Source organism: Ornithodoros turicata, unplaced genomic scaffold, assembly GCF_037126465.1.
Source record: "Ornithodoros turicata isolate Travis unplaced genomic scaffold, ASM3712646v1 ctg00000915.1, whole genome shotgun sequence".
Classification (NCBI taxonomy): domain Eukaryota; kingdom Metazoa; phylum Arthropoda; class Arachnida; order Ixodida; family Argasidae; genus Ornithodoros; species Ornithodoros turicata.
In genome coordinates, this window is record NW_026999417.1 from 275,679 (window position 1) to 292,932 (window position 17,254).

At 46.7% G+C, this 17,254-nt stretch overlaps 1 protein-coding gene across 3 annotated transcripts in view; it reads left to right on the forward strand.

The window, feature by feature from the left end:
* LOC135375679 (spatacsin-like) overlaps nucleotides 1–17,254 on the forward strand; it is a 504,414-nt gene that overhangs the window by 246,845 nt on the left and 240,315 nt on the right. For all 3 annotated transcript variants that reach the window (XM_064608337.1, XM_064608338.1, XM_064608339.1), the window contains one exon: nucleotides 9,692–9,916. In XM_064608337.1, the coding sequence (XP_064464407.1) occupies nucleotides 9,692–9,916 (225 nt within the window). The remainder of the gene's footprint in view (nucleotides 1–9,691; nucleotides 9,917–17,254) is intronic.

The window sequence follows — 17,254 nt, forward strand, 5'->3', positions numbered from 1 at the left end:
CACCTGATTTGCTCTAATGTCTCCAGTATATCGTCCTCGCCTAGGTCAGCCTCTTTCATGGCTTCGATAACCTGTGCCTTTTTCGCCGTGCTGTTCACTTTTAGCCCGAATTCCTTGCACACGCGAAGCAAGTCTGTCCTAAGGAACTGTGTTAGATCCATGCTGTTGCTAGTGACGTTGCCCGTACACTCCTCCGTTAAACCTCAGCAAAACTATTTGCGCTCGGAGGGACTCCCGGAATTAGAAATGATTCAACCCCACAAATCTAATCCTGGCCACAGGGCAACATGAGCAAATCACTCACCAGTTGTACAGCAGGACCAATGGACTTCGCTCCGCCGCCGTCTGCCAGTGGAGCACTGTGGACGATCCCGTCGCTGCCATCCAGTTGTTGCGAGCCTGGGGAAGATAGGTGGCCGAACTTCCCAACGCCGGTAGGCACAAACGAGGCAGAGGCCAGTTGACAAGGGAGACAACGTATATATTACATAATGTACAAACAGAGACAAGTCTGGGCGCCGGGTCAACGCTTAAATAGCCGGCGCGTCGTGGGAAAGGGATTGGAGACCTTGGTGGGTTCCGAGAAGCTGACCCTCTTTTCCCTTTTCTTGCGGGTGTGGAAAGATTCCAGCTGCTGTCGAGTAAGATGTCCGCTCGAGTGGCCAGGGATGCCCAAAATGGCGATGAAGTCGTAATAGTATATAGTACGTCGTACCTGTCTCAGCCTGAAGCGGCTTGAACTCAAAGAAGAACTGAATCCGCTCTTCTTGCTCTTTGCATAACGCGCGTAATGCTTTCGGTCGCAGACTTGCCTCGTCTAACCATGTGGAAGCTGCTCTTCTCGATTGTTATCACTACTTCGCGAACTCAGCGTCGTAGAGCGAACGTTTGAAGTTCAGTCAGAATGCATTTGGTTTACCTCAAATCGTCTTTCTTCCCCACGTAATTTCGCGCTCGCTGACACTTGGTTCGGCTCTTGATCCAGCAGTTTCCAGCGCTCAAAGCAGTATTATTATCTGACAAGATGTCTCTATCTTGTGTGCTATACAATCGTCTGAGACATTCCCTGAATGATAAGAAGTTGATGGCCAAAGTGCTTTTTCTGGGCTGTTGTGCGGACGTTTTTGTGGGACTCCCGACTCTGTTCCGACGTACTGAGCTTGTGCTCCACCTGCTTTTCTCCCAAATGAAAAACCTCTTTAAAATGATCCAGCGTCGTTTTTTTTTCTTTTCGTTTTTCTGTTCGTGCAGTAGCTCACTGCGACAAGTCCGGTGTGACACTGAAGCCTGTTGACATACTGTAAACGTATACAGGGTGTCCCAGCTAAATGCGAACATATCTTTTAAAAATGTATATATCACTTTTTCCGAGATGAAACCCATTGCAATATAACATATGCTGAAGGGCACTCCCTAAGAAGGCATTAGCAAACTCCTAAGACACTGTCTTAATTAACTTTCAATAATTAACTTTTCAATTACCGTATTTTCACGCGTATTAGCCGCACCGCAGATAAGCCGCAGGACTCGTTTTTAGATACATTTTGAAAATGTTTTTGCAGATAAGCCGCACTCGCAGATAAGCCGCGGGTAATACGACGCGACAGCTTTGTGCGCTAAACCAGTGATGCACATACAAAATCAATAGAGACTCTCAACGCTCGTCGACGTCGCACTCCCTGCTAGCTGCCCTGTTAATGTACTGGTCCGCGAAGTTGACGACTTTTAGTGTCGTAGCTGTGCCTCCGCGTTGGAGCCATGTCTCACCTCTAACTATCGTGCCCGTGTCCACGAATGCTGCTGCTCTCGTCAAATGAGAACTAACGCTTATCTGACCACGTTTTATCCCGATGTCAGGTGTATTCAACCCTTCCTGTGGGTCTGCCAGCAAAGGAGAGTGTAGGGAAGGCCATAAACCCTGTGGTCCACATTCCGGTGTCGGCATGTATAACAAAGGTGGTCAGTTCTACTGTTCTACTAAGATCGGATTGTGCCCTTGTTGCGTGTTTTTCGTGGATTGACGGGTTAGTGGTGTTCCAAGAGACACGAATCACTGTCACCCCTTTTGTTAAAGCCCGCCCCTGTTGGGTATTGTTCGTGCACTGGGAGGGCGGTCCTGTTCCGAAAAACATGAGGCACTGTCGGCCTTTTCGTTTAATCCGGGGTATAGGGAACATACCAGGGAAAAATAGTCATCAGATAAGCCGCACCCGCGGATAAGCCGCAGAGTGTCCGCGAAAAAAAAAATATCGCGCATAAGCCACGGCTAATACGCGTGAAAATACGGTATAAAAGCTACGAAGTTGTCCCAATGAGAACATCTGTTCCTTTCGGTCACCTGATATCGTAGCCGTTTTCAGAACAAAAATTCGTTCGGTAGATCGTCCGCTAAAAATTCGTGAAGGAAGACCGTTTATTTGTTTTTTTTTGTTCATTGTGCATCTTAGGAGACGCGTCTTTCCTCCACCCCCAAGGTGAGATGGTCGAAATAGCACACTATCCCCTCTTGCGTCCTGGAAAAAGATTAAAAGAAAACAGAAAATGCAACCCAAGATAAGGGGAGTTCCGATAGAGTCACCCGATACATTTGCTTTTGTTTTGTTCCTGCAAGTTAAAGCTCATCTTCGACGCATGAGGCGGCACTGGGCTCCTTCGCCCTCTCACATTGGGGGTGAAGGAAAGAGGCGTCTCCGAAGATGCGCAATGAACAAAATAGAGAAGAAAACGGTGTTCCTTCACGAATTTTTTGCGGACGATCTACCGAACATATTTTTGTTCTGAAAGCGGCTACGATATCAGGTGACCGAAATGAACAGATGTTCTCATTGGGACAACTTCATAGCTTTTATAATTAAAAGTTAATTATTGAAAGTTAATTAAGATATTGCCTTAGGTTAGATTTGCTTATGCCCTTATTTGCCTTATATGCCTTATATAAGTGCCATATATGCCTTATTTGATATGCTTAGATTTGCTAATGCCCTACTAAGGAGTGCGCTTCAGTATATGCTATATTGCAGTTGATTTAATCTCGGAAAACGTGATATAGTAGTATATATTTTAAAAATATGTTCGCATTTAGCTGGGACACCCTGTATATTCACGATGTATTAATTTTAGCGAATCGCGCGCATTCAGTCATTTGCGAAATTATTCGCGAGTATTTACTTTCGCGATTCCAGGGCTGTTTTCTTTCGCGGGATAAACGTCAAGCTGTGTTCAGGAGTACATTGTTTTGGCGATTTTTTAGCGGTCGCGAAATTCGCGAAAATTAATTCATCGTGAATAAAAATACACACGTAACATGAAAAACGGTTAGGAGCAAGTAATATTTATTCGAACAAGAACTTTCGTGCAAGAGACTGCACTTCTTCAGGTTCAGAAAAATCAGTTCAGAAAAATCAGTTCAGAAAAATACGTTTACAGTAAACCTGTCAGAAAACTGGAAAGAAGCGGAAGTAATCGGTGCCGACACAGAAGCCGCATTGTCAGAGTTGACGCCTGGAGAAAAGTAATGCTCCAGGCATGTGTTTCAGGGAAAGCGGGATTGGCTTCTAACAGCATTATACAGGGTGTTCCATTTAAGATTGACCCCACCTTTAAAAAATAATGAATCATCGCAGAAAAATGAAACCAAGTGCATGGTGTTACCAGTGACATGGAACATTTAATAGTATTTTTTGTCGCGCAATTAACTGATTAATTAATTAATTTAATTTTCTAACTTTTTAATTAGGAGGATCACACCGGAGATGTCAACTGTGAAGTTGTGGGCGTTGACATGGGAAAGCGAATGCAGTGTGTTGCAACTCTCTAGCTCATACGAGTCTTTTTTTTCCCGGGCCAGCAGAAAGGGCCCGGAGTTCCGAAACTACGACGGAATCAGTTTCCGTGGCGCGAAAAGAGCGCTTGATTGCAGCGCTTTCTCACGGCCGCTTGACGAACAAGCATTGATGCCGTCCGTTCCGCCGATGCTGTTATCTGTCACGGGTGCGGGGACACCAGCAAGGTCACTGCGGAGCTTTATCTCTTGATTCTTTGTTTTTTAAGGCGTGAAACGACACATACACGGGAAGCGGAAGATAACTGCTCACGGCTTACCTTGAACCACGAGCGCGAGATTATTAAATCAATGAGAAAGAAAGAAAAGCTGTTAGCTATGAAATTTATGAAGCCGCTCTTTTACACCTTTTCATTTGCACCCACTCTCTGCGTTGTAGCACAAGTTATGTCTTTTGCAACGAAGCGACAGTAGGTACGATGCTTGTCCTAGATGTTGCACAGGGCAAGCAAGAAAGGAAGGAAGCAAGCGAGCATGTAAATAATAACAGTAATAATTGGGGGGGGGGGTATGACTATAGGGGAGACAACGGTGATCATGACCGACGCCACGGTAGTCGGCCTGTGAATTAATTTTGCCCACTTGGAGTTCTCTAACGTGGGTGGAATCTTACACACGAAAGATCGTATGTAAGTCACACCAGGAGACGGCATGCCTAAGCAATCCGTGCCTTCAAACAAATTGCTTGCGTCTCCGCCCGCGTTCAGAGCACGCGACCTTGGGAATGGAAGCAGGAAACGTTATTAACCAAGCCATCGTCTTTTTTTTTTTTTTTTTGACTGGCAACCGAAGTTTGTTCAAGCAAACAAAGGATTAAACGAGTAGATAAAAAATGTATGCCTTCTTTTTCATTCAACTTATTTTACAGAACATTGCACAGGTATTTTAACATGACCGAAACAATACTATGTACATTCAGAGCAGGTGTTCGAAAAGATCGCCTTCCTCAGTCACACAAAACATGCATCTCTTAATTGTGTCCTCCGTTGCCCTCCGCAACGTGGTCGCGGGGATTCCGCGGCACACTTCCGTGATCCTCGCCTTAAGGGCGTCAGGTGTTGTTGTCTCCTGGTCGTACACGCGATCCTTCAGATATCCCCACAGAAAGAAATCTAACGGCGTCAGGTCTGGTGACCTCGCAGGCCACGACACAGGTCCGTACCTTCCTATCCATCGGCTTGGCTAGAGCTGTGGGCGGGTGCGCCATCGTGCTGAAACCACAGCTTGCCAAGCCGTGCCAGTGGAACGTTGGCGCAGAACTCTTCCACGGGGCCCAATAGAATCTCATTGAGGTACCTCACCGCGGTCAGTGTCCCATCAAGGAAGACGGGGCCAATGAGAGCTCCGTCGCAGATACCGCACCACACGTTGAGCGACCACTTATACTGCTGGCGCGGATTAATGCGGATTAGTAGCGCTCCAGTAATGAGCGTTATGCAAGTTCACCTGTGCGTCACGAAAGAAATTTGCCTCGTCAGTCCATATGACATTTCTTAGAAATTGGGGGTTCTCATCGACCATCTGCAAAAGCCAGTTGGGGTAGTTCAACCGGCTTTCAAAGTCATTTTGTTCCAACCTTTGGTGAAGTTGTATGTGGTATGGATGGAGGCCTGCTTCTTTTACCACTCTAAACACCGTGGACGGGACGTCTGTCTGCCTGCTCGCCTCGCGGAGGCTAGCTTCAGGGTATGCCTCAAGAAATGCCAAGACGTTGACGCGAACATAGTCTGACAGCTCCGCTGGCCTACAACGCTCATTGATGAACCTGCCATATTGCTTCAGCGCCTCGTATTGACGGATAATAGTCGATGGGTGTGGTCTTGTGCCAGGGTGCCACCTCTGAAATATCTTGACTGCCTTTTTCTTTTTGCCCCCTGCAGCACCTAGGGCAAGGACCATGTCCGCTTTCTGTTTGTTGGAGTAGGGCATTGTTTGTCCCTCAGAGCGTTCAACAAAGAATGTCGGCACAGTGATAGCCCACAGCTTTTCTTTCTTTCTTATTGATTTAATAATCTCGCGCTCGTGGTTCAAGGTAAGCCGTGAGCAGATATCTTCCGCTTCCCGTGTTTTGTGTCGTTTCACGCCTAAAAAACAAAGAATCAAGAGATAAAGCGCCGCAGTGACCTTGCTGGTGTCCCCGCACCCGTGACAGATAACAGCATAGGCGGAACGGACGGCATCCATGCTTGTTCGTCAAGCGGCCGTGAGAAAGCGCTGCAATCAAGCGCTCTTTTCGCGCCACGGAAACTGATTCCGTCGTAGTTTCGGAGCTCCGGGCCCTTTCTGCTGGCCCGTGAAAAAAAGACTCGTATGAGCTAGAGAGTTGCAACACACTGCATTCGCTTTCTCATGTCAACGCCCACAACTTCACAGTTTACATCTCCGGTATGATACTCCTAATTAAAAAGTTTGAAAATTAAATTAATTAATTAATCACTTAATTGCGCGACAAAAATACTATTAAATGCTCCAGGTCACTGGTAACACTATGCACTTGGTTTCATTCTTCTGCGATGATTCATTATTTTTTAAAGGTGGGGTCAATCTTAAATGGAACACCCTGTATATTTGTAGAGATGGTAGTCCTCTACATTGGCCCCCTTCAGAGCGTCAACATACCGTTCCGGGATGACACCAGTAGAACCACCATCGCTGTTCTCCTTTTCGCAACACAATTAGCCCAGGTGAAAGATATCTGCAAGTGGAACCACTTGCAAGTTGTTTATGAAGCAAATACCCCTTTGGGAACCACTTGGAAATTGTCCACTTTGGAAACCACTTGCATGTGTGCCACTTTGGGACCCATTTGCAAGTGGTTCCAGCTGTGGAACCACTTCCTGAGCTTCCGCTGTCTAGGCACATGGCCCTTCCAGAACATGCAATCGAGAAACTCTATATTGCCATATTAGAATCCGGATTCAAGAGCGATAGGGATCGTGAAATGAAGGAATCATTTTTAATACATCAATTCAATCCGGCCCTATACAAACACCCGGGATCGCTGTCCACTGTGAAAAACATGAATAATAACGCCTACAATTCACCAAGAAGCTACACCCGTTTACGCGACGCAAACGAGTCCTTTCCATACAAATGCTTCTTAGGAACAGCCACCCCCCCCCCCCGAAACCCCCACCCACGTGCGAAACACACTCAACAGGACCCCGCACACAGAATTTATGACCTCCCTTCGGCGACCTCAACGCACTGCGATTTCCCTCCCCCACCGCTGTCGAAGCACACGGAAGTGAGTGTTTTCTCTTTAACCAGCTCATTATATCTTTTCACTTGAAAAAGAACGGTCCACCGTTCGAAACGTCGTGTCTATGTAATTTCAAAATGAATTCAATGAAGTCATTTCAAAATATTCTTTTGGTGGTGCTCTGTACGAACTTATTTCTCCTGTATATGCATATATATATATATATATATATAGGGATATATATATATATATATATATATATATATATATATATATATGTTTACAATTTGACCGTGCACTCCCAGCCGAGTACAGCTGTTTCGTCCTACTTGGGACTCGTCAGCCCGGCGTAGGGAAGTGACACGATCTTGGGTCGGCGCTGACAGTGCGTCTCGGCGAGACGCCAATGTTCCACGGTGACGGCGCCATCTGTGGGGGCCGCAGTGCAAGCTAGCAAGTACATATACAAAGGGAAAATAGCCGAAGCTCTGTAGCTGCACGTTGAGCATATGTTTACAATTTGACCGTGCACTCTCAGCCGAGTACGGCTGTTTCGTCCTGCTTGGGACTCGTCAGCCCGGCGTAGGGAAGTGACACGATCTTGGGTCGGCGCTGACAGTGCGTCATATATATATATATATAATGAGGGGAAAAGGCCATTAAAGAAACAAACAAATAAATGACACTAGATGTGTTTGAAATTCAAAATTACAGAATAAGATGGCTTCTATGGCTGCACGCAGAGAAACAGGTACTCATGGAACGATGCGACAGCACCAGAGGACACGTGTTTCGACGTGTTTGCGGCTCGTCAGCTCTGGGTAGCTGCGCATCGTTCGGGATTGGCAAACCGGGGGTCGCTCAGCGAGCGATATACACCTGGGAGGGTGACTGAGCACTCTTCAATGCCACAGTGCAAGTCAGTGAATTATAATGAGGGGAAAAAGCCATTAAAGAAACAAGTAAATGACACTAGACGTGTTTGAAATTCAAAATTACAGATTAAGATGGCTTCTATGGCTGCACGCAGAGAAACAGATACTCATGGAACGATGCGACAGCACCAGAGGACACGTGTTTCGCCGTGTTTGCGGCTCGTCAGCTCTGGGTAGCTGCGCATCGTTCGGAATATATATATATATGCAGTTTCAGATATGTTGCACTATGCTATCCATGCTATCCTGTGCGATGCCACACCTTCTGATGAGATATATCAAAATGCTTTTGTCACTCGACATTATGGCTAGGTTTGTGACAGTACAAGATTGATCACAGTACATCAACAATGTGACCAGCATAAGTGTCGTACCTTGCACGATGCTAGCATTAGTTGCCTTGGGCACTGGGGGAAACCGCAGTAACCTCCATTTGCGAACTGGGTGAAGCATATACTGAAATACAAACTGTTCGTCATGTGTAGTGGGGCGTGGAACGTTTGTAACGGTGACGAGGATGCGTGGTCGCGATTCTCGTGCATCTGTATCGAGTCAAAGTATACCCAGCAACTTTCGAAACATCCCTTCCTGTCAAATACTGTTTTTAATTCAGGTTATCGTCTCAGTAATGTGAGCGCTACGTAAATACATTGCTGTTACTTATTTGTTACAGCTTTTACTTGTTCACCCTATTCTCACGCTCTGACAAGTTATTTTTGCTTGCTGTCGGCACTATGGAAAAGTAGAAATTGAATTGACATTCGGAACAAGTCTTTAAAAACGTACAACATTCATCCGTATATCTCTGAACGACATCCTGGTGACGCTGCTGCGAGGTTCAATCAGTGCCCAAATCCTCCTCACCTGGATCTCTGATGGATATCCCTGGGATCTGCAGGCAGCTTTCTATGAGATATTTAAACATCCTGGGCATGACATCCTGCAGACGTATACAGGACATCTGTTGTTTGTCGGAGAAGACCAAATCTCGAATGTCGTTGTTGGATATCCCATATATATCCATTGGATGTTCAGATCCTAACGTTCGCGGACTTGTAGGGATGTCCTAGGAATACTAATGGTTTGCTGGACGATGGAATGTCCGGGAGGGCCGGATGTGCTGGGGAGCTTCTCTCCTTCTTCGTAGGGACTTGACGAGCCAGCGCGGTAGCGCGTGGGCATATGGTGCGCCATACACCATTGTTCTTTCTTCTAATTACACAATGCGAAGTTTAAACTTCTTAAAAATGGATGATTCAAAATTGACTAACTGGGGTGACAAGAGCGCATTCTCCTAGCACGACGTAGAAAAGACGAAGATGGCATATGGGGAAGCAGGCATCATAGAATATCTGCATACTGCAGTGTGGCTACTATCAAATTGGTCCGTCTGTCATGTATGGGCAACTGACCTTTTCTCTTTGCCTTACTTTCACGTTCCATTGCTACAATGTACATTTTAGATGAAGAGGGTAAAATAATACAAGTCCAGCGTGTTGAAATGTCAATCATTCTTTCGTTATTATTTTTCTTGACGACACTGTACATTTGCTGCTAACTAGTTCACACTCAGCAGCACAGCTAATGAACTAAATAAATAACAGATGCAGAATTTGTAATATTTTGTGGCTGGTGGTCATGTGCTTGAAATTCAGCTGACAATGTGTACATACCACAATATGATCTTTCTTTGCTTTTTTTTTTTTTTTGCAGATAAAGGGATTGCACTTGGTGCTTGCTGGGCATTAGTGCGTACCCTTCATGGCAGACCAAAGGACTCCTCGGATCTTGATTTAGCAGCTCTGTTGAATGATCACAAAGTGCTGCAGTCTGTGCATGTGGGCACTGCACAAAATGTCTCGCTCTACAGCTTACTCGGAAGACCCTGGAATACAGCAAGACTCTTCATTTGGCAAAATATGCGTTCATCCGATAAAGGTTTGCAAGCTACCTACCCTGCTCTCTTAACCAGTCAACCACCACTTATGAAGATAAACGAAGTTCGAAATCTGTGATGCGCCACTATGGCCTCGGCCATTTAGGGGCTTGGGTCAAGGGTGCTTGTCAATTGCTCCTTGGCAACACCATGCCAGCAGAGCATTTGGTTAGCATGACATAGTAGATGTTAGAGTAACATGTTAGATAAAGTTAAAATAACATGACATCTTAGCATGAAAAACCTTCACCCTATACCTTCGTATCCTTCTTTCTATACCTAACCTAATCTAATACTAATACATTGCATACTTTTACATACACTGATACCTTTTTACTAAGGCTTTCTCTTGGTTTTCTGGGGTTCGCCAGCATACGTGCATGGTGAAAACGAGGTGCGATAAGAGAAAGGAGGAGCCCCGGAAAGAGTTGCAGTGTCGGAAAGAGGTTGTCAAAAGGAGCCAAGGGCCTGCACAGCTGCAATAAAGGGTGGATAGGGATGAATATAGCGGTAAGCATATTGCAGTCGCGATGCTACAAAAGATGTGTAATCTAGGCTCTAACACTTAAGGGCCGCTGGAGAATGCTTCGGCATATCCTTGAGCGGAGGGTGCAGCAGGGGATGGCGCTGTTGTCAAGTGTGCTTTTAGTATTTTTCTCAAAATCCACTAGGCTCTAAGGATCCCTCAGAACCACCTTTCAAAAATGACAAAACATTGCACATGTGGTACGGCCTTGTTAAACAGGGTGTAACTAAGCCTAAAAATGCTAAACATTAGAGGTGTGCGAATCCGAATATTTGAAGTGGAATCGAATATCAAATCGAATATGGGGAGGGGGAATGCTGAATCCCGAATCGAATAGTCGTGCATATTTTTCAATTTGGGTCTTTTGCACCAAATACTTTTTTTTGTGCAAAAAGCTTTTCGTGTCAATCCTCTGGCATTAACTGTCACAAGCGAGACTCTCAATTCTTTTGGGAAGCCCTTGCTGTTTAATTTTACATGATAGTGTTTCCTGCTTTTCAGATCAGTCTACACTTGCCAATAGCCATTGGTCAGATCAATGCATGAATATACTTTTGCATCCACGTTTCTTAGTGATGATGTCATCAATACGGGGTATTGGATACGGGAATAGGCCGTTTGTTGATTGACAAGGCGATGATTTGTACATACCTGATCTGTGAAAGTTCCATCCTCTTTGGGTGCTATGGTTATGAGTGAGGCGAAAGTCGATGTTGATGGGCTGATCACCTGAGTATCTAATATGTCTTGCAACTCCTTTTGGCGCGAAGCCTCTTTTTCTGTTCAAAGCGGATACGCCTTCTTGCGCACGACAGCGGTATTTGCTAGCCCGAAAGCACAGCATGTCATTTGATACTGGGTGGGCAAGGACCGACGCAGTTCAACACTGCATACATGGTCATCACATTTTCGGCTGTCTCGGGTTGCCTAAGCAGTGCGTCTCGTGTGACCACCGCACAATCGTTTCTTGGTGTCACTGTACAAGCGCGGCCTGTGACCCCAGAACACGTGCATTTGCACATCCTTCATATGAGACCGAGACAGCAAAAAGCTGCCTTCTACGTCATCCATGACCATGACTAAGGCGATCAGAGCACGATTTTACAGCGACAGCACAGAAATCAGACAGCACAGAAAGCCATCTAAAAAAATCCAGTTCGGAACGCGTTGTGCAAATAACCGGTAAGTAAGTAAAAGGTACCTTAACTGGATGATTAGCACACAAATTTGCTCCGTACTGTACGCGATATTTTTTATCAAAAGACTGTACAGGAGGAGTTGGTACAGTTTCATAATGGTACTGCAGCAAAAGACGAAGACAGAGGGTTAAACCGCTTGCAGACTCACAACTGGTGAGATTTTAATCGACACCGTCAATATTCGCGGTTTGCATGACCTGTAGGTGGCGCATCTATACTCCAACATGGCGGATGTATACAGGTTGTCGTCTAGTTTCGTTTCTGAGATTTCTGAACTGCAATGTTGACTCTCGATGCGTTGAGCGTTGATGCGTTAGTATCAATATTAAGTGCGCTGAGTTTATGGAGGAGGAGACGATGAGATATCTCGTCAAATGCCTTCGATAAGTCTAGAAATATGCAATCGGTCTGGGACCCATTGTCAAGAGCAAGGCTCAAGTCATGTACGAAAGATAACAGTTGAGTTTGGCAGGAGAATGATTTCCGAAATTCATGCTGACTGTGATGAAAAAAAGAATTAGATTCAGGGAGCAGTACCAAGTGGGAATACATGACCTGCTCAAGAACCTTGCATGAGATGCTGATGAGAGATATTAGACAATAGTTAGCTGGAGAATGTTTGTCGCCGGGTTTGTGAAGGCGAACGACCTTTCCGGTTTTCCGATCACTCGGTAGACAACCCTCTTCTAATGGCTGTTTGAATTGATACCGTCTGCACCGGAACGTGATGATAGTTTAACGATTCGATGACTTTTTTAACCCCGAAGGGCTCAATGGTAATGGGATCCATAACAACGTAATTCGAAGCAGGAATGTGTGTGATTAGTCTTGTCCGCACCAAAGGGCGCTCACGTTTCCAGATAGGGAATCCCGGAACGCTCTCAATATGCGTTGTCTGCTCTTGCCATGTGTTACATCAAACTGCACAGGAACAACGCCACCAATCCGCGTCGGAATTTTGGCGTTGTCACTGTTGAACGCTGAGGAAAACGCCACTATAGTTTCGGATCAAAAGAAAAATATTTCAAATCAGAAAGTTTCGTTTTCAAAAGAAACCTGCTCAAAATTTTAATTTGGAGTGAACAAACTATTGATAGTTTGCTGGAGCAAAAGCGAATTGAGAAAGTTTCGTTCGCAAAAGAAACAACAAAAATTTTAAATTCGCAGTGAGCGAACTATTGATAGTTTGCTGGAGCGAAGCGTGAACTCAGAAGGTTTCACTTTTGAAAAGAAACATGCTGAAATTATAAATTCATAGTGAATAAACTATGGATAGTTTGCAGGAGCGAAACGCGAATTCAGAAAGTTTTGTTCTCAAAAGGAACATGCTAAAATTTTAAATTTTGAGTGAAGAAAATATTGGCAGTTTGCAGGAGTGAAACGCAAATTTAGCGGAAAGTTTCGTTTTCAAACTGAAACAAGGTAAAATTTTAATTCGGAGTGAATAAAGTATTGATGGGTTGCAGGCAGGAGCAAAACGCGAATTCAGAAGGTGTGCTGGATTGGATTGGCTTTGCTTACGCGACGTGAACCTCGGTGAAGTGCACCACCTATATGTCACGATACTATCGATAGTCCGATAGTCCGAAAAACTATCGCGATACTATCGAAATCCCGGCTCACTCGATAGTTGGACAATCGATAGTCAAAAACCATCGATAGTATCGAACGTTTCGATAGTGTCGTCCATCACTAACGCGCGTACCGGCTTCCCGTCGCACGCAGCAACAGCGGAGACGGTACGGTACTTCGTTCGTTCGTCTGTTCGGGCACTTTGGATGTTCTACATTCGTTGGAGGGCATCAGTCCCAGTCAATGTTGAGTGGTTGCCGCATGTAGGGCTCCAAGTCGCACCCGGTGGATTGCCGCCTGGAAGCTTCGTCCGACGTCATGCGGAATGAAACGCTTGCATGTCGGGGTCGATGGGCGTCAGGTAGTCGGACTGTCGTAGCGCTTGTTTCCACATATTTTTTGAGCGCTTACTTGTTCCCTTGACGAGTAGGGTTCTTCTTGGTGAAAGGCACAGCTGCTAGTTTGTTTGTCAAGTGCGCCTTTTGCCGCTTTATCGGCTCTTCCGTTTCCGGGGATCCATTGCAGGCTGATGCTGTGGCCTTCACTTGAGGAGGTTGTGTGTGCCTTGGCGATGTTGTAGGTTAGGAGGTCTGTAGAATCCTTCTTTGTGATTGCCTTGGAATCAGTGGAGATGACCCAGCTGCTCGGCGTACACTTGTCAATGTGGCGGAGGGCCTTTAGGATGGCATGTAGCTCTGCTGCTCTGGAAGATATGGAGTGCGACAGCCGGTATTCCTTTGTTGTGTCGTTGACTCTGAAGGCACTGGCGAATGTTTCCGTGAGCCGAGCAGCCGTCGATGTAGATGAAGGTGAAGCCGGGGTATTTTTCTTCAGGGTGGGCGATTGCGGTGCGCTTGAGGGCCTCGATTGGCGCTTCGCTCTTCTTTCCTATCCCAAGGACTGCCGTGTATGTTGGCGGCGTTGTAAGCAGCCAGGGGGCAGTGTCCTGATGGGAAGGGACCGTTCGACGTGACGGAGCGCTTTGTGGGCTGTGCACTTGTGTCGTTTCTTGATTTTCTGTACCGGTGGGTGGGCGCTGTGCTTGTCAGGAGGCGGATCAGGTGCCGTTCTGTTTGTTGCTTCCTGTGTACTTGAATGGGGGGGGGGGGTTTCCTTGCTTCTGCCAGGACGAGAGCAGTTCTTGACGTCCTGGGAGCTCCCAGGCATGTTCGAAGGCTCAGACTGAGCGTGCGCTCGAGGTTGGCTTCTTGGTTGGCTTCAAGGTTGGCTTCTTGGTTATGGAGAGGGCGTGCAGATGTGGGGTGCTGTACGCTAAAGCTTGCCTAATTAGCCCAAGGGGGAGGGAACGGAGTGCTTAACTGTTGCCTTTGTGACATCCTCCAAGTGTACTCATCCCATTCGTGTACTGTGTTCTTTCTGCGAAGGCTTTCACTTCTTCGGTCCATGTGAGGTCACTGTCTAGCGTCACTTACAGGAACTTATACCATCGCACTCGCCGTATTGGCACCCTATACATAGATAGCTGGAAGTTCTTCAGCCTTTTTGGTGTGAATGGTAGGTACACCGTCTTGTCTATTGCTAAGTCAAATGCGCGCTCTTCCCGGAAGATGGCAGTGGTTTATAGGGCATGTTCAAGGATTTGTTGGATGAATCCAAGGTTCCTTCCGCTTGTCCAGATGCATATATCATCCGCGTATACTGTGATCTTGACTCGGTGGGGCATTATTCGCGGTAGTTCCGCGACCAGGAGGTTAAATAACGTTGGACTGAGCACTGCCCTTTGTAGTACACCCTTTTGTGTGAGCGAGTCTGTTGTGCCATCTGTAGTGACCATGAACACCTTTCTGTCTTGCAGGAATTCTTTTATCCACGTGGAGGTGCGTCCTTGCAATCCAGAGCTGTTGACGGCCTGTAGTATATGGGGAGGCTGACAGTGTCGAACGCACTCTTTATATCCAGGAATGCTTCTATTGTAACGATCGAGAGGGCTTTGTTGTACTGGGCGTCTGTAACCAGGTCGGTGATAGAGTCGGTTGTGCAACGTGCGTGTCGCAAACTGACTAGTTCTTCGGGAAGGCCGCTGTTGTGGCCCAGCCACCACTGCATGCGTGTGAGAATCATCCTCTCCATCACTGTGGCCACATCTTGTAACACTGATGTGCGTGTAGGATGCGATTTCCTCCTTCGGTATTTCCGCTTTCCTTACTGGGATGACTCTTGTCACTTTCCAATCTTCAGGTATGCTTCCTGTTCGCCAACTTTCGTTGTAGATATTTAGAAGCATATCCTTTGCTTTTGGTCCCAGGATTGCGAGGCATTTGTAGGATATCTTGGCTGGCCCAGGGGATGTGTGCCTTGCTGCTGCAGTTTTGATGGCGCTGTCCAGTTCTTGTAGTGAGAAATCATGTTCGAGTGGGAGGCCGTTCGGCTGTCTACTGTTGTTGTTAGAAGAGTTTTTTGATGGAGCGCGCTCGTGGAGGGTGTGGAAGCTTGTTCATCTTTGCCAGGAAGGCAGTTGCGACCTCAGTCTTTGGTAAGTTTCTTCTGAGGGCGATTGTGCGAATGGGCGTTGCTTGGGAAGGGCAGCTTTTGTGGCTTTTCACGATAGCTCAGAGCTTTGCAGGACTGGTTGAAGGCGAGAGGATTTTGCAGGTCTGAGATGCAGAGAGGTCGCAGACGCTGAACGTGCATATAGTTGATTGATTAATCAGTTGAGTTTGCTTATTGTCTGGTCTTACAGGACCTAGAAGTGTTAGATAAGATTACTATCAATATTCATGAATTTATATTGAAAATCAATCCACTGACGCACCTCTACCTTGGCATTCATGATCACAGTTGCCCCACGACATTATAGAGGAAATGATGTTCCTCTGCATGAGTCCTGACCAGCGGTTATGTAATGTCCCAGCAGGCAGACGTTCGTGGCCTCATGCTAGGACGGCGCCCGTAGAATTGGCTGACAGGACCAGTGGCGCGCTGCAGCAGAGGCACGTCTTCGTCGTCCACAGGCCGCTACATCAGTCCCCCCTCAGACGCAGAGCGGTGCAGAGCTTGCGGTTGAGGTCTGTGTGGGATAAGCGAAGAGGAGAAAAGGTTGATCCTCACTGGCGCGTTTTGGCGCACAGGTATCCGTTCCCTTGGCACGCATCAACGCAGCGCAATGCGTTGACATGTTCGCACTGCCACGGACCTACATCCGTCGGTTGACACATGTGGTCGACGAAGCGCACCGACGTGCGTTTAGTGCATGTCCATGCAGCACGGACGAAGCCACAGCGAAGGCACTACGATGGAACATAGTGTTTTAAAAGTGTTTTGTTTGCGTGCTGCGGTGCCTCGATATAGAAGATCCGGAAACGGTGACGCTCATCGACGCTTTCGCTAGATTTCTTGTGGCCCAGTATTCCTCGGCGGCGCTACTCTTGCAGCAGAAATCGAAGGAAACAAGAACACACGTTTTAACGCTGCACTGCCTTTATAATCTAGCCTCGTCTTGTCACCTCTATTTCACTGCAAAGCATTTATTGCACTGCAACGCCCAATGTAGCACCTCCACAAAACCACACAACGCTGCTCCGTTGGCCGCCATTGCTGTTTACCTACCAAGTACAAACTGCGCATGCGTCAGGTTCGCCGCTCTGATTGGTCTCCTTGCTGCGTCGAAGGCGCTGCTGTGCGGAAGAGATGAGCCGTTGCGAACAGGTCCCCCAAACTCACCTCGGAAAAGCGTGCAACGAAGAAGGCCGCCACTAGATACCCCACTGTTGCCGTTCCGGATCACTTCAGCGCGCTAAGTTTAGCGGCAAAATGTTTTTGTTGTTTCTGCGAATGAATCTAGTCTTTATATGTCCAAATAAAACGCGTATAACAACTTTCTCTGTCGTGTTTCACTTTTTGGTCCGTTTTTAAACGTGTTGAGCGATCGGAAGGATCTAGTGCACGGCTGCGTGCATCACATAGCGTACCTGTCGTACCAGGCGCCGCAGGCGCTGCAGTCGTCCATTTCTCCTTCGGTGGCTTGGCCTGGCTTGGATTGTGCTTCAACTGGATCTTTAGCGCGCTACAATTTACGCAAGCCA